General features: G+C 40.5%; 2 protein-coding genes across 4 annotated transcripts in view; one reads left to right on the forward strand and one right to left on the reverse strand.

Moving 5' to 3' along the window:
• LOC146570112 (pleckstrin homology domain-containing family A member 7-like) overlaps positions 1 to 24,088 on the forward strand; it is a 150,299-nt gene that overhangs the window by 66,688 nt on the left and 59,523 nt on the right. For all 3 annotated transcript variants that reach the window (XM_085282941.1, XM_085282942.1, XM_085282943.1), the window contains exon 4: positions 6,524 to 6,601. In XM_085282941.1, coding sequence (XP_085139067.1) covers positions 6,524 to 6,601 — 78 coding nt within the window. The remainder of the gene's footprint in view (positions 1 to 6,523; positions 6,602 to 24,088) is intronic.
• Positions 8,527 to 9,871, reverse strand: LOC146570113 (uncharacterized). Its single transcript, XM_085282944.1, has one exon. It carries the CDS (start codon positions 9,869 to 9,871, stop codon positions 9,200 to 9,202), a length of 672 nt encoding a protein of 223 aa, XP_085139070.1. The 3' UTR covers positions 8,527 to 9,199.

Here is a 24,088-nt window from a genome sequence, read left to right on the forward strand (position 1 = left end):
TTCTATTTTTTTTTTGTACATCTAAGTCTAATGGTGAGAGAAAGACCTTGTATTTATAGAGTATATGTCATCCTGTTGCGGATAGTCTGAGGAAGTCATTTAACACTATCATAGTTAAATGTATCAAATCTGACATCTTGCAGGTGAATGGCACACCTTATATGGAAAGTTACAGGGACACTGTGAGCATTAATCGAGCTATTTTCATCTGTGGGTGTTGAGCTTTTTTAAGAGGTAGCTCTTTAATGATATGGTTGTTACATAAGACACTCATGGCTGGAGAGCTGCTATAGCAGGAGAAGGTGAGATTGTGCGCCCTTAGTTTGTTAATGTAGATAAAAGTTTATGGGACAACAGAAAATGTCTGTGTGCTTTTATCAGTTGAATATTATTAGTAAAGTATGCTTTTATTGGATGCCCAGTTTTAAAGGAAAATAATGGGAGACCTAACAAAAATGAAGAACTCGGTGAAAATCTTAGTAGTGACTCGAGATGGCACGATACCACTTTTTTTATGTCCGATACCGATATCATAAATTTGGATATCTGCCGATACCAATATGAATCCGATATAGTGTTTTTTAATCAATAAAACTGTTTTTTTAATATCTTGCTGCATTTTGTATAAGTTCATATTCAAGTTTAAATAAACAACAACACTAAAGCTATTCTGTTATACCTGTATGTAAAAAATACACTGCACCCAAAATATTTCATAGTTCAGCAACACTGATCAATCTAATAAACTTAAACCTGCACCATCCTTCCTATTCTGGTATTTTAAAGAGTACTTAGCAGAAATATTAAGCAACCTAACTAATAGGGTTGCAAACTCCCAGCAAAAAAAAAAAAAGGGAACCACCCCCCACCCTCCACCTCATGATGCTTAATTGACGTAATCAACTTTAATTTGATGCAGTGTGGAAAAAAAAATGCACAGAAATAAATTATTTTTCAAGAATAATTAAATAGATTCAACATCTTTCTTCAACAGAATTGCAGACTGCACAGATGGTATCTTCCCAAAGGAAAAAGTAGTATAGCTTACTAGGGTATATTAGACTTAACAGTTACTATATACATAGATAATCTTGTTTTTGAAAAATTGTATGTGACTGTATTTAGACAAAAGAGCAGAGTGAGGGGGTTGTTATCACTTAATGCCAGTGCTGGCTGTTTAGCTTTGTTAGCAGTATGCATCCATATTAGGTATGATGGATAGATGGTGTTAAACTGAGCTATGCATAACTTTTAAACAGCGAATTATATAAATAGTAACCCTAGCTCCCCCTGTTGAGAATAAGGAAACTGGTTCTAGAGACCCAAAATGTTATTCCTATCTGTTTTGTATTACTTCTGCCAGAAATAAAGTTCTGGCAGTAATAAAGAGATCTTGCTTATATAAGGAACTGAAGTTTGAAGCACCTCCCTGCTAGCTTTATTTTTTGAGTTCTGGAGGCTATTGCTTAGCATTGGTGAGTCACAGATGCTAGCTAACAGAGATGGGCAGTAACGCGTTACTGTAATCTGATTACTTTTTTCAAGTAACGAGTAAAGTAAGGGATTGCTATTGCAAAAACGGTAATTAGATTACCGCTACTTTCTCGTAGGAACGCTGCGTTACTGCGTTACTAAAACCGTGATTTTTTTTTATTAATTAATTAATTAATTAATTAATTAATTATTTTCTGCGAGAATGTCTCATGACAGTGACATAGGCGAGTGCGACGTTCGTGACAACAGCTGTGTGCAGATCAACAATGGATCATATATCGAGTACGGGAGAGAGTATGAGCGTGCAGCGTTTAAAGCGTGGAAGTACTGACCTTACTTTGAGTTTGATTCCATAAAAAGTGACAAAAACATTAGCGTCCATTGTGCGTGGGAAGAAAACTTCTTTTTACAGCGAAAAAAACCCTAAACAAGCACCGAGTGCGCAACGACGTAATGGGAAATTCACAGAGAAACTCGCGGATTCTTCAACTGACCGCTGCGGCACACCTGCACCAGGGCAAACCTCCGCCTGCTTTACAGGTGAAAATAGAGCAACAGGACCACTAGTCTTTGATTTTATTTATTATCTGCTGTATTTTACTTGCATCTATTTGAAAGACTGAGTGTAAACACAAAAAATATTTTATTTTATGTGCTGGAATGTGCAGAAAATAGGTTTAAATGTTAAACTAATTTCTTCAAGTCAGACAATGGTGCATATAATTTAATTTTTGCTTGATGCATAAAATTAAAAGATTAAAACTGATAAAACAAGTTTAAAAAAAAAAAGAGACTTTTTCATTTGATTACATTTTGTATGATGGATTATGCAGAAAAAGTAGAATTGGGCTGAAAGATCTATCGCTTTATTACCTATTCAGGTTGTAAATCGTGTTTTTAAAAAGTAATTAAGTAATTAATTACTTTTGAAAATAAGTAATCAGTAAAGTAACAGGAGTACTTTTTTGGGGTAGTAATCAGTAATTAGTTACTGATTACTTTTTTCAAGTAACTTGACCAACACTGCTAGCTAATGATGGCTAATGTAGTAAATAAAACTGTAAAGTTAGCTGTCACTTAGGATTAGGATTTAACAAAATTGACCATTTACTACTAGATACTTATCTATAGCAAACAACTATAACACTAAGTATGAAGCATTATTTTTAATCTGTGAGGGTCACTAAACATTAAAAAAATAGACTTATAGGCCTCAGTTCGCATTAATTTCTCACGGATTTCCTGTTGACCATTGCTCCCACTGACACCCATACGAGAAGCTTCTCCTGAAGGGAAAACTGAAGCAGCTGCACGGACAAAAGAAACTACACCTCTTAGGGGCTGCCTCAGAAATCTCATCTGTAGCTCCCATTAGATCTCCAATAGATCTAATCATCTTTTCTGAAGTGAGTGCTACGCGTTTTTAGTGACAGAAGCAACAGAATACTACAAATACCTTTCACCTGCAGATATCACCCAGGCATAAAAATTAGCTTTGTACTTGTCAATAAATCTGCTGCACTTGGTGTCCTGTAAGCTTCGATTGTTGATGCTCAAAAGGCATATTTCTGAATTGTAGCCTTTATGTTTAAAAACTCAGGTCTCTGCCAGGTCTCTCTTGGAAATTAGATTTTTAATCTCAATGACATTTTTTTTACCTGGAAAAATAAAGAACTAATAATAAACGGCTGTGTTAAGATTTCAAATTTTTAACGTCAAATTGGTGTCTGTAAGGCAACCACAACTCTATGATATTATCTATTTTGCATTTCATGTCATTTTTTGTGATATTTTGTTATTTAGGTCTACTAAAGCTCCCCATGACAGACATTGCAATGAGTGAAAGAGGAAAGGAAATACACAAAATACACTTAGCAGCAAAAGAACCCAGAGATGTCAGGTGCATTGCGAAAATGTCTTTCATTTTCAGTGTGAAAGGACATTATTAAAAGCTTGCTATATAAAGCTGTTAGCACTGGATTCAACATTTTTCGTTTACAGCTCAGGTCCTCATTGCCTACGTTTTTCTGAAGTGACACTATCACACCTATTATATCTTGTACTATTTTGAACCTCGCTGCTGAATGAAATCACCGCCGCTGATAAACAGCCTCCAGGACACTTACACGCTGTTCTTCTTCATATTCTGTGAATAGTCCGATATGGCTTTATCAGTTTCCCCTGGAGAAGTGCTCCGAATCAGCTCGACCAAATCAGCTCCGAAGTAAACAAGCCTTTGTTTGTATGTGTGCAATCAATATATAATCAAATTTACTTATCCATCCACTGAAAGGATTTGAGGTGACTGTGACCTCAGCATTCAAAAATACCTCTTGACCATTTAATGGTGAGCTAAAACGAGAGTGTTAATAGATTTAGCACGCTGCATTTAATTTCATAAGATTGCTTTGAATTCTGCATGTACCTATTAGGTTTTGCACTTTTGTGTTAATGACATATAGTCCTACACCTCTCATCACTGCAAATAAAATCATTTTGTAAATCATGCATTTATAGTTTGCCAAATGTAAATTGCTGAAATACACTGCTTTTACATAATGCTTTAAACCATTAATGATGTTAATGGTATATTTATCCCGTTAGCCCCGTTAAGCTTGCAGCCATTATACTACAGATTTTTGTGAAATCCCTTTACACGATTTGTCACAGCTCATGCATTTTCATACCTTTTCAGAAATTACCACCATGACCAAATCATGTTGACAGTTTTGTTTCATTATGATTTCTGAAAACAAAAAAAAACGGATCTACTTCCTGCAGCCTGCAAAACATTGTCACTTGTGTCCCTCGGTAAACTCGGATGACACTCTGTTGTCGAATTTGTTGCCTAGAGAGAGTTTCAGGCATAACTTACACACTCACAGGCCTGTCAGAACAGTCTGTTTCTCTATTCTCACCACAGCTGATTGATTAGCATTCCTTGCTGATCAGACAATTATTAATTCAGAGCTTCTCCCTGCAACACAGTAGACAAAAAAAGGGATCCTAGTTATAGTAAAACTATGGTCATAGTTCCCTGTCTCTGTTATCTAGAGCACTGTCCCATCTTTTTGTCCCGTTGATGCATTTGTGTGGCACGATGACTAACCCCATCTTTGGATTAGGAGTAAAAGGTCTTTATGTTTTTAGCACATTAGTATGGATTTACTCTGTAGGTATTTTTTGTGGCCATGTGCATGTGTAAATGTTAGCAGGTCCTCTGTAGGCCACTGTAGAATGTAATTAATTGTGTTGAGGTGCTGTTCTCATTGCACTACATGCTATTGTTTTACACACACAAGGCCAAATTCCACGGCACTATAGCAGACACAAAACTTAATCTTGCCAGTTATGACTAGGTAGTGTGTTTAATTCATTTGATTAGTGAAAGTATTTTTCAAACAGTACCTGTGCGTGGTGAAAAATGACTGCATAAGACACAGAGGAATGAGTCAAGCATAAGCTGTTACCTTACTTTTGGGAAACTTGGATCATTCTGCTAGTCTGAGTTAGAGTTTGAATAACTTTTCCTATTTTTTTTAATGTCTTTTCAATTTTTCATTTCTGCAGAAAAACAACAACAACGACATCATGGCCACATTTTTAAGCAGTGTGAGTGAGAGCTGGCTTTAAAAAAACTAAATCAAAAAAAAACAACAACACCTTGGATGTGTTTCTTTTTTTAGCAATAGTAGATGCAGTGGTGGAAGTAATTCACATGACGTAAAGGGAAACTGTAACAGCAGTCAATAGCCAAGGTGAGCTGAAGAGAAGCTGCTGCATTCAGATGTGAGAACTTTCTTTGTGTTAGTCTTGTAAGTGTTGTTCTGTGAGTCGATAATGACATTGTAGGTCCCTGTTACGGAGCATGCTGCTGCCGTGTCATCTACTCCCGTAGGATTTGATCTTCCGCTATATCAAGCAGGATTCTTTACAGCATGAGTTACTGGAGCTGCTGTGGAATGGAAAACTGTGCCATGACCCACTGATTGTATTTGGAGAAGACTTTTGTACTTTACCCTGTCAGCTCCTTCATTGTTGTTTGATTTTGAAAATTGGACTTTTGATTACAACACTGCAACTTTTAACTTCTCTCACTGAGCTGTTCCTTTTTTTCTTGTTTTATTTTTAATAAATGTCATTTTATTAGCAGCATGGTGGTTAGCACTTTTGCCTCACAGCAAGAAGGTCCTGAGTTCAACTCCACCATCTGTGTAGGGTTTGCATGTTCTCCCTAGGTACTCCGACTTCCTCCCACAGTCTAAAGACATGCAGTTAGTGGAGTTATGTTAATTGGTAAATCGAAATTGCCCATAGGTGTAAATGTGAGTGTGGTTGTCTATCTCTCTGTGTTAGCCCTGTGACAGACTGGTGACCTGTACAGGGTGTACCCCGACTTTCGCCCTATGGTAGCTGGAATAGGCTCAAGCCCCTGTTCCTGTGATTTATTTTCTGTCAGCTTACAAATTGATTAGTCATTGTGGGTCTGAATATATGTAGAGTAAGGCTTTCTGTCAGTGTTTTCTCAATGCAAAAAAACATTCTGAAAAAGTGCCATCACACACATGTACGCACACAAACTCGCACAGGCTTTGATCGTCATGCCATCCTGTGTTGTTTACATAGTCGAATGCTTTTACCCTCTAGCTGAGGGTTAGAAAGACTGAGTCTATAACTGATGGAGGCCCATGCCTGCCTGTACTGTTTGACATTTGTGCTGAGCCCAACACTTTACTCCACACAGGCTGTACAGGATGGTTGGGTGGGGTGAGTGGGTGTGGATGGGTCCTGCATTCACCCGTCACATTCTACACTGAGCTGGGAAAGTCAGAGACGAACGCCTGTCAGGGTGGAGATGTTGGACAGAGCTGTTAAGTGTACTCCTCCGAGGAATTTTCGGCTTGTGTGGAAATTGTAAACAAAGTAGGGTGAAAATCCAGGATAATGCACTAACACTGTTTGTATTGCAGCCAAAGTTGCTAATTTTGTCTCCTCTCTCGTTTTCTCTCTTGTCCTTCTGTCACTTCAGTCACAACCAGAGGACCACCACATTTCGACATCCTGTGACTGGACAGATTTCCCCAGAGAACATGGATTTTATCCTGCAGTGAGTAACTAATGCGTGTGCGCGCGCGCGCGCACACACACACACACACACACACACACACACACACACACACACACACACGTAAAATAAATAAGTAATAATGGTTTAACTTATACTTCACGCTACATTTACTTGACCATTTACTTAGGTCCATAAACATTTGGACAGAGACTTTTTTTCTTCTTCTAATTTTGGTTGTGTACATCACCATAATGAATTGTAAATGAAACAACTCGGATGCCGTCGAAGTGCAGACTTTTAGTTTTAATTCAGTGAGCTGAACAAAAAGATTGCCTAAAAATGTGAGGAACTAAAGCATTTTTTTACACAATCCCTTCATTTCAGGCGCTCAAAGGTAATTGGACAAATTAAGTATCTGAAAATAAACTGTTAATTTCTAATACTTGGTTGTAAACCCTTTGCTGGCAATGACAGCCTGAAGTCTTGCCCTCAACAGCTTTCAGTTGCTGTCTGTTTGTGGGCGTTTCTGTCCAAAGTTAAGGCTTCGACAAGTGAAATTCATGCTCAATTGGGTTAAAATCAGGTGACTGACTTGGCCATTCAAGAGTATTCCACTTCTTTGCTTTAGTAAACTCCCGGGTTCCTTTGGCTATATGTTTTGGGTCATTGCCCAGCTGTATTATGAAACGCCACGCAATCAGTTTGACTGCATTTAGCTGAATTTGAGCAGACAGTATGTCTCCGTACACCTCAGAATTCTTTCAGCTGCTTTCGTCCACTTGTTGTGGAGGGGTTTCTCTTCACCATGGAAATAATTCTGTGATCATCCACCACTGTGGTCTTCGGTGGACGTGGACGAGTTCATCAGTGCTTTCTTTCTTTCTTTCTTTCTCTGGATGTACCAAACTGTAACTTTAGTTTCTTCCTGACAGTGACTTTGGAAGCATCTTGGAAACCTGAATTGTATAAAAGTTGAGTTGGATATGCTTTCTTCTGAAGTGGGTAGATGACAAGCTCTTAGAAATCTACTGCTATGAACTTCTTTTATACAAAGGAATGAAAGTGTTAGTGGACTTGCCAAGGACAAGCAATTTTACTGAAGTGTTCCCACTATCTGTACAATAGCAAGAATGAGTAAAATATTTCTCTCTTCCTGTGTGAAATATTCTTTTAGCTCCAACTGTTTTCCTTGCTGAAAGTTAGATGAGCCTTTGAATATTAACTCAACCAGCACAAAAACTGTAGGCAGGGAGAGATGGATAACCCCGGTGAACCCAAAGATTAAAAAAAAATTGACTTGACAGATGCTGATCTGGAGCGAGTTGTATTGATCTTATTGATCTCTTTACTACTACTGTATACAAACTCAACGGTGTTTCTATTTGAAGTTTCCTGGATTCTACAGTTCAACCCACGTGCGTGATATAAAAGGGAAAATACAGTTTGTATTTTTTATTCAGAATATCTTTCACAGTTCTGATACCACAGGTAGCAATTTTACATGTTTTTATATTGAAGTTTCAAATTTAATACACAGATATCACAGTATACATGATCAATTATCTGCTTTTAGGAAATTAATGTATGTCACTGGTGAACTGTCAGGGGCTGTTGATTACCATCAGTTCTCTAGATATCTAAACAGTGCTATTTGTAACCATGTTTCATAACATCATGAGCATTTCCCACAAATGGCAGAGAAAAAGGTCAGCAAGTACAAGTAATATAGTCCCCAGCATTCCCGCAACCATCAAAACGTAAGAGAAGACACTTATTTTGTAAAATCGATGATAAAACTGTCACGGTCTGACTGGGGCAGACCGTATGTGTTGCAGAGGAGGACTCAAACGCAGACCAAAACGTGGTGTGGATTAACAAAACAAGCCGTTTATTGAGGTTAGCAACGAGGGTACAAAATAATAGGGCATCGGTGAAAACTACACAATAACCTAAACTGGGTGAACTAATAACAAAACATGAAAAACCTTAACCATAGTGAACTGACATGGGTACCTGGAGATGAGACATGGATGAGCAGACGACCTGACAATGGCATGCAGAAAACAAAGGGCTTAAATACATACATGAGGTGATCAGGGGAGGTGGAGACACATGGGGGAAACAGCTGACAGACATAAACCTAATGACAGGACCAGGAGAGGAAAGCTAAATACAATAAACAAAGAACACATGACATTGTCAGAATAAAACAGGAAATACTAAAACTAAAACATGACAACACAACTTAACAGACCTAATATGTGATGAATAAATACAAAACCCCAAAACATAGAAAACCCAGGAACAATAACTGCCTAAACTAAAGGCAGATAGGAAATAACACAAACTAAATCACATAACAAAATGAGACAAATACAAACATGAACTCAGAGCGCTGGGTCAGAGACCCAGCCTGTGACAGAGCCCCCCCCCTCAAGGGCGGATTCCAGACGCCCAAAACCTCGAAAAACAAAACCAAAAACAACCCACCAAGGGCGGGCGGTGGGGGTCCAGGACGGAGGGCCAGAAACAAGGCCAAAAAAACCAAAATGTCCATCAAAATCACAGGAGCGCAGGGAACAGTTCATGACTCCTCAGGGGGCCGACCCGGAGGGTGACGGTCCAGAAAATCATAGTTCATGTGATCAGGGGGCCGGCCCGGAGGCCGACGGCACAGAAGTCCATGGTCGAACAGTTCCGGGGGCCGTCCGTGCGGACGGCAATGGTGGCGACATGGAAACCGTTCAGGGGGCCGACCGTGCGGACGGCAACGGCGTAGAAACAGTTCAGGTGGCCGACCGTGCGGATGGCAACGGCGTAGAAACAGTTCAGGTGGCCGACCTCGACGGCGGTGACGTCCAGCAGGTGGCCGAAGATTCCCAGGTGCAGAGCGAGGCTTGGGCGGCGGCATAACAGCCGTAGGACCAGGCGACGCTGAAGCAGAGGCTGGACCAGGCGTAGCAGAGGCCGGACCAGGCGAGGCAGAAGCAGAAGCCGAGGAAGACTCGGATGAGGCCGGACCAGGTGAGGCAGAAGCAGGGGCAGAGGCCAAAGCCGGACCAGGCGTAGATGAAGACTCTGACGAAGCCGGACCAGGCGAAGATGAAGACTCTGACGAAGCCGGACCAGGCGAGGATGAAGACTCGGATGAAGCTGGACCAGGCGACGACGAGGCAGCCGCAGGTGGTGGCTGGACAGGCTCCTCGGGCCCTCCAGCTGACGCAGCGTGAGGCTGAACGGGCCCCTTGGACCCCCCAGCGGAGACAGGAGGCTGGACGGGCTCCTCGGGCCCTCCAGCTGACGAGGCATGAGGCTGGACGGGCTCCTCGGGCCCTCCAGCTGACGCTGACGTGGCATGAGGCTGGACAGGCTCCTCAGGCCCTCCAGCTGACGTGGCATGAGGCTGGACGGGCTCCTCGGGCCCTCCAGCTGACGTGGCATGACCAGTAGGTGCAGAGACGACCGGCTGAACAGAAGGCTGAGCAGGTGATGGAGCAAATAACTGAGCTGAACAATGGGGAGCTGGCTGAGCTGCACAGTGGGCTAAGGGCTGAGCTAACGGAAGCACAGGAAAGTGAACTGTGGACTGGGCTGCTAACAGAGCTAATGACTGAGCTATAGACTGAAAAGCATGCAGTAGTGACGGTGGTGATGGTTGTGGACTGAACTCTCCTGAGCCTTTAGCAGAAACAGGGACGGGTGCAGGCACATGCCGGACACTAGCCACTCCCACCCGAGGAGTAGGTACGGGTGCGGAGACGGGCTGTATCCTGGCTGACCTCACCCTGGGGACCGGAACAGGCACCGGCAACGGCTGGGCAACTGCCCTTCCCACCCGAGGAGCTGGTACGGGTGCAGAAAGGGACAGAGCCTCAGCCGGCCTGGAAACCAGAGCAGGGACCAACTGGGCCTCAGCCTCCCCCACCCGAGGAACTGGTACGGGTGCAGAGGTACGCTGGGCCCGAGCTGCCCCGGGAGGAGGAACACGAGCAGGAAAAGGAGCAGGCTCAGAAAAAACAGTCCGAGAAACGGCAGGCTCAGGGTCGACAAAAATAGATCTATCAAAAATGAACCCACCGTCCACTTCATGTTTTGCAGTCTTAGTATTAGCAGTCCTTGTTTTAATAGTTTTCGAAATCCTTGGGTTAACAGTTGTAGAGTGAGCTGACTTGGGGATGACTGAACCAGACTTAACAAAACCTGAACTGACAGAACCTGAACAGACGGAAGTGGAACTGAGTGTGTTTGTCCTGGTAACGTAATTAACAGTCTGTCCTTTAACCCTATGTGCAGGCTTAGGCGAGCGGGAATTGTCTTTCATCCCTCCCTGTGTAGAGGGAGTAAAACAAAACGGATCTTCCCAGTCCACGTCGTCATCCATAAGGGAAATTCCCCATGGATCGGAAGTGAGCCGATTGTTGTTAGCATCAGACGGGTCGTGAGGGTAATAGTCATTGTTACTCACCACCGTGAGCTCGGCATTGTCCAGTTTATGGCGACGGGCGCGCTGCTTCCTTCGAGTGGAGGAAGCCGGCGGAGCGAGCGACTGAGCCCCCGGTGCACAGAACGGAGACACCGAGGCTGGAGCGTGAGCGCCTGAAGCCACACGGAGGACTCCCACCTGAAGCGAGCGAGGCTTAGATGCAGGCAGCGCAACAGGCGGGGACTTTCGGCAGCTCTTGGGACCTCCGAGAGCTAGCCGAGTCCCGTGGAAAATGCGCTCGTAGTCGGGGGTACGCCACGGCTTCCAGCGGAGCTCCTCCTCCAGCTGGGCGAGGGCTGCCTCCCGACGCTCGTAAAGCTCGCGGTCTGCTGAGTCCATAGTGTCAGGTCGTACTGTCACGGTCTGACTGGGGCAGACCGTATGTGTTGCAGAGGAGGACTCAAACGCAGACCAAAACGTGGTGTGGATTAACAAAACAAGCCGTTTATTGAGGTTAGCAACGAGGGTACAAAATAATAGGGCATCGGTGAAAACTACACAATAACCTAAACTGGGTGAACTAATAACAAAACATGAAAAACCTTAACCATAGTGAACTGACATGGGTACCTGGAGATGAGACATGGATGAGCAGACGACCTGACAATGGCATGCAGAAAACAAAGGGCTTAAATACATACATGAGGTGATCAGGGGAGGTGGAGACACATGGGGGAAACAGCTGACAGACATAAACCTAATGACAGGACCAGGAGAGGAAAGCTAAATACAATAAACAAAGAACACATGACATTGTCAGAATAAAACAGGAAATACTAAAACTAAAACATGACAACACAACTTAACAGACCTAATATGTGATGAATAAATACAAAACCCCAAAACATAGAAAACCCAGGAACAATAACTGCCTAAACTAAAGGCAGATAGGAAATAACACAAACTAAATCACATAACAAAATGAGACAAATACAAACATGAACTCAGAGCGCTGGGTCAGAGACCCAGCCTGTGACAAAAACTGATTTAAAATGATATACTGCATAGATAAAGCTAGACTATTATGCACAAAATAGAAATAAGATTTGGTGGAACTTGGAATTTGAAATGCCAAATATGTGCAAATATGTGTGCAATGAGGAGGGAGAGCCCAGTTTGATAGTCTTGTTCGCTGGGCTTTTTTTATCCTCTCGAGCCTGTTGCACTGCTCTGGCTGCCCTGTTGAACGTTATGCTTTTGGGTCAGTGCTGAGCGAGATGGATCATGTCATGTACAAACCTGAGATGAGCACAGCTACGATAGCAGTACCCTGATTTTAATTTCAGGTTAAATATCCAAATATTAGATTATTACATCCCTGAATGCTTTCAGACTTTAAAAGCTCTGATTTGTGTGGGTCTCCCTGAAATAAAGAAGTTGCAGTGCCTACTCAAAACTGTTAAGGAGACATTTTGCATTGCACTCTAATGGCTTTTGTTTGGGGGAAGGACTCCCTGCCAATGAATGAACCTGACACCAGACTTTCACCACAGAGCAGGGAAACTCTATGGTCTCTGTTACAAGAGACTAGATTTTCTTTTCCACAGCACAATTTGTACTGTATAGCTCAACAGGATAAGTGAACTTAGGACCACATCGTGGATTTATCTGTAAATAATCTGTAAATAAATATCGCTGGAATTTAATTATATTCTGCAGCCTATAGATAGTTTGTATTTATTTTTTTAAAGATTTAATTATTTTTGCAGTAAAATAAACATTTTCAAGCCCCAAAACATTAATAACAATATAACGCCACATCATTGATCCATCATACGAATCAAGGTGTTATTTGTGCATTTTAGGTGCTCTATAAGTGAAACGCCATAAACCTCCGTCGAGGGTATGGACACAGACAGTAACAGTATGTAAGGATGTGTCCCAAAAGTGTGTTTAAGAGCGTGAAAATGGTTTATAGGAGTGTGGGGCGGGTTTTTATAGCTTAAAATATATAAACACAGTTTTTCAAATTTTTGCTATGTAACTTTGCACTGTCCACTTTCTGCTGTAATAAAACAAATTTCCCACGTGTGGGACTAATAAAAGTTATCGTATCTTATCTTAACATAATAAAATAAACATATGGTTTCTACTTAGCGGATTTTCACCTCTCGGGAATATGTCTGAAGGTTTTCGGTCATCCAAGTCATCGTAGTCTAACGAGCTTGGAAAGAAAAGCATCTGGACTTCTTTAAGTTGCCTGAAAACGTTTCACCTCTCATCCGAGAAGCTTCTTCAGTTCTAGTTCTGAACTGAAGAAGCTTCTCGGATGAGAGGTGAAAGTCCAGATGCTTTTCTTTCCAAGCTCCTTAGACCACCTCTAAGGAACATATAACCCCCGTGATAATCAAGGAAATACAGTGTATGTGTTTTTGTTTTTTTTTCCTTCCCTCTGTGAAAAATAATTCCATATCTTGATTGTGGCACTTTTCTATAAACCAGTTTGGTTTGGGTGGGATATAAATCAAAATGTAGCCACAATGTCTGACAGTTTCCTGTGTTTTCGGTTATTTATTTTATCATTGTTTTATTGAATGGTGTGGCCGGTTCTGTGTCTTCCTATCTTTCCTCTGTCCACCTGCGCACACCCTCAGGAGATAAAGTTAAAGTTGAACATCAGCTTACAGAGCACATCGGGTGAAATTGAAAAAAAGCCCCATCAATACTAATAGATTTTATGTCGGTTGAACTTTGATTTTCATAGGACTAGGAGGATAGGTGGGGTCAGAACAAGAGGGAATGACTCATGTCCAAAGGTCTTCATACCAATCTCAGCAGACATTGTCAGACTATTGGCTTTATTACTTGGTCACACCACCCATCCATTTGTTTATTTACTTACTTAACCTTTTAAAACTAACCCCTTTCTGAAAAGTCAACCCGTTTCTGATGGGTTTTATATGAAGCCCCTAAAGAGGCAGCCACACAGGAAGTGACTAGCACTGAAATGGCAAATAGAGAATGCAGAAAGTTACTGACATTTAACAATTTCAAGTGATGATGGGAGAAAATAATCACTGTGAAGTGTGTGTGTGTGTGTGTGTGTGTGTGTGTGTGTGTGTGTGTATGTGTGTGTGTGTGTGAGTTTAACTTTTCTCAGCTTCTAGGCAAGTAGTTAAAGAAACTACCAATGAGAGTGAAGGATATTGTTGATTTACATATGACGGGGTGGTAACCACATTATTAGCAACATTCTAATAATCAGTCCTTTTTAATCCATCGTGTAAGTCAGGGATTTTAAAGTTAGCTTTGTTGTGACCATTGAGTAACTTAAATGAAACAAATTCCAGAAAGTTAAAGGATTGAGTACATTTATATAGTTTATCCTACATATATTCATTCCCTCGGCGTACGGAATCTAATTAATATAACAGTGTTAAAAATATTGATGCGTTTTCTGATAGTGAGTGTAATGGAGACCAGGGGTTCCATTACCTTGTTGGCACTGTTAGTGATTAATTGATGGATTGGGAATTTAAAATAGTATAATAAAGAAAAACACATTAGTTCTTATGAATTCTTTATTAGGTTTATTTGACATATGATTAAAATGACAGCTTGTAAAGGTGAAGAGACAGGGGGACTGGCCATCCTACCTGTGTCAGAGAAGAGCCAAAGTTAGAGCTGCTTGTGAAATGAGAACTTATAAAGGTACTCACCTGTCCTGGTTGCTTCTTGCAGGATGTGGAGCAAAAGAGTGAAAGCGGCTCAATCACCTGCTTAAGAGCTCCTGGAGCAGACCAGTGTGCCAGGTTAAGGAGTATGGTTAAAGAGGGTTTTAATTTAGATAGAAATGAGTGAAGCTTATGTTATTGGTTTTTTTTATAGTACGTGTTGGAAATATGTATATGTTTGTGATGTGCTTTAATGTTATTGTATGTTTGTTTGTGTGGAGGGCTATGTTTTCATGTTGATTAGTTAACCCCCATACTTGGGCTATTCCAGATGCTCACCTGAAAAGGTAGAGTATAAAAGGAAGCCATTGTGTTTAGTTGGAGTGAGTGTTTTTGTGCTGTTAACATGTGCCTTCTTTAATAAAGTGCCAATCCATGGATGTATTCTACTCCAGTCTCGCGTCATATTATTGGACAGAACCTATGACCACCGGCCAAAACTGACAGCGAGTAACATCTCAGTCAAAACTTTAAATTTCACATACACTGTATCCTTACAGCGGTGTCATTTACTGCGGTGCAGTTTTGCTTCCTGGTATTTAAGCGATATCTGTAATCCTTTAATTAGTATCTCTGGGTATGTGGTGAATGCATTTGTGTGGCTCACCTATCTTGCTGTAGTGTTTTGTATATGTAATTTGCTCTCGGGCACTATGGATATTAATGCAGCTTAGACTGAATATGCATGTTTTTGCTGATTAGTATGTGTGGGCATGTACACACATCATGACAACTTATGAGTTATGGGTATTGTTGTTGGTGAACATCAAAGCTGAAATCTGGTTCGTCAACAAAATCTCTGTAATTATGAAGTGCCTTTAAATACCAGATGGCATATCCAAGACAAAATGGCTCTTAAGAATAAAGCTGGAAGAGAATTTTGTGTGATTTTAAGTTAAAAACTCACAGCACAAGAGGGGGGATCATGAACCTCAGGCTTTCTTTGGGTGGGGGGTGTAAGGGACCTGAGATCAGTGCTTTGTATACTTTGGGCTTTTTTATCAAAAGCTGAATTCTTTACACAGTCTGGAACTTCAGCTGACAGACAGTAATATTTCTAACGCGACTAAATTAAACCCCGCTACAAATCTCTTCACAAAACATCCATCATCATTTAGACAAATGCAGTCAGTGTTTTTCAAATTTCATACACTGGTTAACAGATTACCACCACTATTTGGCATTTTTTTTTGCGAATTCTTTTTGCATAGGCGGATTTTTTTTTTTTTTTTTTGTAACATTAATATGTCAATAATACTAAAATAGTGTTCATTCTAAAACCAAGATGTTAAGTTGAATTAGTTAAACATCGTCTCATGAAATACTTTATCTTTTTCTGCACACAAAAACTCTATTAAGGTACCTTCGCTACTGTTTGATTGGATTAATAGAAAAATCTACCTCATGTGCTTGGTTATTGGTTGCATTTTCGTTGAATCTTTTATTAGGTTTAATTCTTCCTAAATGCATCAGAGCCAAATCCAGTCACTGATTTGGTGAAGAACAATTAATAGAGATTTTGTGGCAGCTAATCTAATGAGAGAACACATTAAAATGTAATCAAGTTTCAGGGCACAAGCACAATTTCTATCAGCCTGTTTTCTTTCCATTTTTTCCCTTTCTGCCATCATCTCATTGGTTTCAATTTCCTGTTTCCTCTATTTCTGTGTCCCACCCAATCAATGTTTCTGTTATTTCACTTTCCGTTGTTGCCCATACATCCTGTCGTAGCTTTTTGCTGAGAACTCTAGCTTCCCACCCGTTGGAGAGTCTGATTTACCTGGCTGCTAGAGAAGCAATATTAGTATGAGCAGTACTTCCTTTTTGCACTGAAAGTGAAGTGAAGATTGCTTTTTGTTTTGCGTGGGCAAGAAGTGCTTTTCTGCCCGCCTGACTTGTCTGGCATGGACCACACTGCAAAGCACACTATAGCTCCATTCACCGGTCCTTCCACTTGCCACTGTGGCTCCCTTCGCCATGTGATTTTCTTTCTCTTTGCACCACTTGCCCCATCTGTCTTGCTCACTTGTCTTTTCCTGTCCCTCCCATGCTACCCAACCCATTCCTATGCATCATCTCTCTCTCCTCTTCTCTTTCCTCCATACGTCCCAAATGATGAAGGACCTGGTTCCATATTTCCTCACCATGTTCTGGTGGATCTGTCTTATTAGCAGCTGTGTAGGCGTGAAGCAGGTCTGCACAAACCACTATGATAATGTGTCAGTCCAACCCACACACATTTTACCAATATGTGTGTGTATATGTGTCACTATGAAAACAGTAATTTTTCTATAAGGTTTTAAAGAGGGAGGCAGTAGAAATTAAATCGGTTTAGCTGCTAAACAGGAAATGCTTCATAGTTCGGTGTAATGAGTGTATTAAAACAACGAAGGAGGTCATTTGCTGTGCTTATTTAGGGCACAGCTGAGCAGCATCGATTGCCATCTTCATAATGGCTGTAAAGAAGAACCTTGAGGGTAATGTATTGAAGCATTCAAAGACCAATTAAACCTTAGTTGACTGAAGTCTTGTGCTTGTTTGTCTGCAGCAGTGCTCTGTGAAGTCAATTGTTTGTGTTGATAGTGTTGCAAAGGAGTATCCGATCCAATAGTACTTTTTAGTCAATTAGAATCTGTAGCATTAGTGTCTTTTGGCACCCCTAATTAGCTTCGTACTTGACAGTTAGGGCTTTTTAAAGGTTCATTTTTGAACACACTTCATACGTATATTGATATAATTAAGATAATTACTGATGTATTGAGTTTAATATTAAGACATCTGTAGTTTTTTATGATCCAAACCACAGCTTTGCACTGAAAGACATTTTTGAATGCAAAAAACAAAAAAACAAAAAACATACATAAATGAAAAGTATCCAAGATATCAGTAGTGACTGAATACTGGCCAATCTGCTATTAAGCATGTTCAGTATCACAAACACGGTCATTTCTTAACTCTCATATGAAATTATAATTTGAGCCATTTCCCTTTGTGCCTTTCAGAATATTTGCAGTGCTGTTGTAGGACATATTTGCAAAACCACACACACACACACACACACACACACACACACACACACACACACACACACACACACACACACACACACTAATATTTTTATTTTTTACCATTAATAAGTTAGGCACTCAGATGGAGCAGAGGTAACCTTTAGGTTACAGCCACCATGTCGCTGCCTCAAGCTAGCACACTGCCTGTGGAATACACTGGAGCTCATATTACTGTGTATATCTGTCATCATCAGCTGCAGCTCCACCCGCACCAGCCAGGCTTCTTTTTTTGGTTTGATGTCAACATGATCTGTGATGGCGGCATCAGCTCAGAGACCATCAAAGCAGAGTCAAAGCTCAACCTGAGAGTGATATTAGCAGCAGGGTGTGGTGCGTGCGTGTGTGTGTGTACAGAGGCTGGCGTCAGCGGGCCTGCTCACTAGGGGTTATCGTGGATTAAAGGGCTAAAGTGTCAGGACTTTACAGGTTCTAGGAGTACCTTATCAGCTCTTATTTTGGCAGCAGGAGAGACAAAATAACTTCCCATTGCTGCTGCTGTCGAGGTCTCAGTATCTGAAGTGTGTCTAAGTCTATTTGCACCACATCTATCTGTCTGTCTTCTTGTCACTGGGTGTAAGGTCTTGGAATGCACTGAAATTTCTATCTCGGAAGCTAGTAGAACATTCAAGCTGTTTGCAGATAGACTGAAGAACTGTCAGTTTCAGTTTTCCTAACTTTGTTTTGTATTATTCTGGGATGCATGGTTAATCCCAAGACTTGCACAGCTTGTTGCATGGAATAAAATAAATCTCCTAACTCCTGTTTGTCATGCACAAGCATCAGTTGTAAGACCAGTTTTGGTCCCAAAAAATATTTTCTCACGAATTTTTATATTTCTTAATATATGCACGGTAGTGTTGTTGTTTTCTTCTGCGTAAATGTTATGAAATTTTGAACGCTCTTGATTTGTTAAAATGTGGGGAACCAAACATTTAAATGTAATTATCAAGCAGATTCTGAAAAAACAAGCTTGTTTTTACTAAAATAGAGCATGTACGCCAGATGAAAAAATGTCCCTCTACAAATGGAGATAAAAAAGAACTCCTGCTGTCTCTTGGCATGTCTTTCTCATTGTCACACTTGCTTTTCTAAAACCTTTCTCCATGCCATGTAATTTCCCTCTGTCCCTCTCAGTGAATGTTTCCTGTTCTCGCTCTACTTAGACACATATTTTTGTGTCTTTGACCCATCCTCTGTGTATTGATCTTGGATTTGGTGATTAAAGTGAAGCTATGCCAGTAATGTGATGAGTGCTCACATGGTGCTTCGCTGAGGGCACAGCAACGTTTTGGTTGAGTGTTGCCATAGCAGCTTTGTGGAGCTGAAGCGGAAGGGAGCAGGGAGGCGGGCGGGCGGGGGCATTGTAGATGAAATGTGTTGTTGGGCAAATCTCAGACCTGCATCAGTATTCAAAACATAATTGGTACATTTAAGCTTGATTAATTAAGCTGATTGCTTTTGTGAAAACCTTATAGACGATTCAAGGTTTCCTAAAATGACACAATAAATTGACGTTCTTTCAGAAAAAAGATGCTCTTTTAATTCGTTTTTGAAATTGTGATGAGAATATTAATTTCATCTTTGAGCATAGTGAATGCTTTGTGTGACCACTTGGTGCTTCTAAGGCTCAAAATGTTCAAAACCTACTGGTTTAGAGATGCAGAGTTTCAAAATAGCCTTCATATTATCTGACATGCTGTCAGTTCCTCTGATTATTATATATCATAAGAATGAGCCCTGTTATTTTATGGATTTTTTGTAACAGTGCCTCTTCCTATACCTTGCTTTCGTCACCTTATTAGACATCTTCACACAAACCACAAATCGTCTTGCTGACTACAGTTAAGATCCAGCACATTTTTTTTCTTTTGGTTCCCAAGTGCCACTTTAGCTCACTTTCAACCATGTTAGCACCAGGAAGCTTCTCCCCGACAGATGACTGAGGCCAGCTGAAGCTATGGTGCAAGACAGCTTTCACGATACTGTGTTCAGAAGGTTTTTTTCCCCTTTTCTCTACATGGTAGGTTGCACTGGTGTTTAATTGCAGTTTGCTCCACACAGGAAAACGGTTCATTTCTTCCATCCCAGATTTTGTTTTTCTCTTTGCTGTCAGTCAGGGGCTTTGGATTTGTCATGCTCTCATAATTTCCAGAGTTTGGCAACTGTGGAAATGCACTAAGGTTCTCTTTAGCAGAACTTTTTAAGGACTTTTTAGGGTACATAATTATTAGTTGCCTGACAACACAGTGTTAGGGAGCCACTTATCGAGCTCAAGATAGTATCCTTCTATTCACAGTTATGATGTTTAACTAAATGAAGCATTTTGTGACTCCACCTCCATATTTTATCCCTATTTTAGGGTGAAAAATATATATTACCTAGTGTGAAGTGTTAGCTTTTCCATGAGTAAGTACAGCAAACTTTGAACCTCAAACAGATTTTCCATTTCAAGCCAGTATTTAATAATATGAGAAAAAAAGGAGTGTCTAGTGTAAGGCAATTTAGTGCCATGAACATCAAAAAAGAACATCACATCGGACAATTTGTTAAGACTGAAGTGCCAAGGAAACAAAATTCAAAGTAAAAAATGAATGTGCAGTGGAGACACGGGCTGTCCTTTCCAGCATCGTCAGAAGAAAGCTTTTTGTCCTTACTGTTTATCCAGATGTGGGTTTTTTTTATTTTTTTATTTTATAGGGATAGTTTGGTCTAACAATGTGGACATACAAAAAACAAACCAGAGAAAGACAGTGACTGAGTTTAATTGGGTAATTGATTGGGTATTTCTGACTGCCTTGGTCTTCAGGATGCAAACTGAAGCATGAATGTATGATTGTGTTTAAATGTCAGCCGTCTCTGTGTGGGATGCCATTGCTTTTCATTTTCCCCATATTTCATTTCCTGTTCTTTGCATCTTATGTGTGAATGTGGGAGTTTGCAGTATCTTGCAGTAAAAATGACTTTTTTCCTGTTTTCTCATGAGTGGTACAATTAAATTATAAAAAGTCATATGGTCAAATGTCAGTCTTCATGACAATTACCTTTCCTGTGTGATTAAATCTCCATTGTGACCTCTCTATCGGGCTCTCAACAAGTGGAGGGAAGGCGCTTCTCTCGGCAGACAAATGTTCTCCAACACATATTTTAGTTTCAATGTCAACTCATGGCCTGTATTGCACTCATGGCCTGTATTGCACAGTGAGATTAGTATGTGCTATTTCTAAGGTTGTGATTCATGTGCTGTCATGCTTTGACCATACAGTTTTCTCTTTAATACTAACTTTTAATAGGTACATCTGTTCAACTGCTCGTTAATGCGGATATCTATTTGGGCAATTACATGGCAGCAGCTCACTTCATTTTGGTATGTTGACAATGTAATGGCAACCTGCTGATGTTCAACCTAGCTTCAGAAGTGGGGGAACGAAGGTGCCCCTGATGCCAGAGGTGAGAGAACAATGGCCAGGCTGCTTCAATCTGCTAAGAAGACAACCAAGCTATGCAGAAGACGACAACCTGTCAGCTAAGAACATGAAACTGATGCTAAAGTTTCCATGGACGCACCAAAATTGGACAATTAAAGATTGGAGAATTGTTGTGTATCTGAGTCTCGATTTCTGTTGCGGCATTCACATGGTAAGGTGAGAAACTGGTGTAAACTACATGAAAGCATGGATCCATCCTACCTTTTATCAACTGTTCAGGCTGCTCCTTGTGATGTGATTGTTTCGGGGATATTTCCTTGGCACACTTTGGGGCCAGTTGTGTACCAGCTGAGTATTGGTGAACCATCACAGCCTACTTCAAAATTGTTGGTGACCATGTCCATCCCTTTAAGACCACATTATCTTCTGATGGCTGCTTCCATTATTATAATGGGCCATGTCACAAAGCTCAAATCATCTTAAACTGGTTGAGGAATAAGTTTATTATACTGGCCTGCACAGTCACCAGATCTTAAGCCAATAGAGCACATGTGGAATGTGGTGAAACTGGCAACAGGGTGATGCTATCATGTTAATATAGATCTCTGGGGATGCATTTCCAGCATCATGTTGACTCTATGCCATAAGGAATTAAGGGAGTTCTGAAGGCAACATGGGATCCCACCATCTACTAGCAAAGTTCAGAAAGTAACCAGTGAGTCTGCCTTTTCTTCTTTTTCTTCTGTAGAATAATTTGTTCACATCAGAGAGAAATCGTCCTTTCTCTGTTGAAGTCTCCTTTAAGTCGTCGTTAGTGATAGCTAGTCCCTTATTTCCATGTTTGTTTTTTATTATTTTAATTACGAGCTGTGATTATGAGGTTTATCCTTTGTTTCTAAACCTTCAGCTTTTGAAGTCACTTCAAAGAATCGTCTTGTGTAGATGAGTTGATTTCTCTGAAGGTATCACCCCATTAGGTTGCATCCCTTCACCACATCATTTTGGTTGTCAAACTTATTTGTCAGAAATTCTCTTGAGATTTAGTCTTCCGTTACAATCAATTTGTAGAATTACAGGACATGGGATTTGTCAAATTTGAAACCGAATGTGCTGTTTCCTTTGTCTCCAGTATGGTTCCAGTTTGAGAATATGGTATGCAAGCAAAAGAGAACCCATTTGCACTTTTTATTATGACCCCTTCAAACCCCTTGTGATGAGCAAACTAACTTCAAGTGTGAAATCACTGCCGTGCCTTTTACATTTTAAAAAGGCAACAAGTAATTTGAGATCAGGTAACAGGAATATGAAGCAAAAGCAATGCTGTATATTTGATTTGCAGTTTTTCTTCCTGCACTCATCAGTCATGAATCAGAGCTCGAATACTTCAGTGATGCTTTCTTCACAAATCACATTTTCTCCATGTTGTGCAGTCTAAACAACTTGATCCTCTAGTTGTACTCTTGACCTGATGCACTACCTTCTAAAACTGATGCTTGGTCTCGGGTCATTGCCCGAGATTCGGCACTTATCGCTAGAGATGATCCTCAACATTAAAGTTAAGTAAATTTGATGCCGAGGTTGACTGTTATTCTCTGCAGCAGTTGGAGGTCCATGGAGACAGGTCATAGTCATCATCTTACATCTTTGCAGACACACTAAGCAGATTTTGATGTATCAGACAGAGGTGGGACCAAGTCATTGTTTTGCAAGTCTCAAGTAAGTCTCAAGTCTTTATCCTCAAGTCTCAAGTCAAGTCTCAAGTAATGTCAGGCAAGTCAGAGTCGAGTCTCAAGTCACTGGTGTAAAAGTCCGAGTCAAGTCACAAGTCTGAAACTTTGAATTTCAAGTCCTTTCGAGTCTTTAAAAAAAAAAAAAAAAAAAAAGCATGTTGCAGTTATGCTAAATGTAAATATTAGACCATGTAATTTTAAAATCTGTGTTTTTCTCAACACATGACAAAATAGTGAACTTAGAAAATATACACAAATTGTAAAATTGCACCTCTTTAAAATGCAGCTCAATTAAACCTAGCTCCAAGAATAATTTTCACCGACAGTTCTGAGATAAGCTGCATGTTATTCTTGGATGCGGTTGTAGGACCGGCTTTAAAATCGCATGACAAAAATATCATACACATTAAAAAAAACTGTATCACCAACGTAGCCTGGAAAACATTTGCTAGTTAGATGAAGTCAGCTATCTCATCTTAGCATATTTATAATCATACGGTTCTTGGAGTGAGTGCATACACTCATGAAGTTTAGTAACTTCCGGTCACTGCAACAAGCCCAGGTACAGTTTACCGACGGATGGGTACAGGACCTTGAAATGCACCGTGTAGAAAGTAAAGACCATCGTACGTATCATAAGTTTACCAGTCTCACAAATCGTCGTCATAAATACACATTCATTAACCGTTTATTAATAGGACCTTTGAGCTCAACGGTAATTAATTAGTAGTGGAAATAATTTCTGGTAGCATTACAGAAATGTAGCAGTGACAATAATATTGTATGCTGTAATCGTACTGGACAATTAGTGATACAAAAAACCTGTTTTATCCTGTGAATAAAAGTATATGTTTTTGTCAATGTACCATAATAACAGAAGTGAAACGCAATATTGTGTCAGGACAATTCACTATTTATGCACAATAAACAAAGGAGCATAGCGCGACAATTTCTGTTCAGCGCCAGACTTGCTTGTAACCTATATCACCAATTATGTTAAGAAAAACGACGTATTAAGTACTAAAAAACACTGACCTTCGTGTAAATGCTTGGAGCAGACTAACCTGTGAGCTGGAGTGCTCTGGGACGTTATATTTGATCTTTGAATGGCTGCAATCCAGGCCATCCGTCGCGTCTTTGTTACTT

Source organism: Mchenga conophoros, linkage group LG7 (assembly GCF_057382185.1).
Source record: "Mchenga conophoros isolate Kocher_MC1m ecotype Shallow Benthic linkage group LG7, M_conophoros_male_GT1.1, whole genome shotgun sequence".
Lineage (NCBI taxonomy): Eukaryota > Metazoa > Chordata > Actinopteri > Cichliformes > Cichlidae > Mchenga > Mchenga conophoros.

Excerpts from the sequence above, each read along its gene's own strand:
- LOC146570113 (XM_085282944.1), bottom strand. The coding sequence starts at position 9,871 with ATGCCTCGTCAGCTGGAGGGCCCGAGGAGCCCGTCCAGCCTCCTGTCT.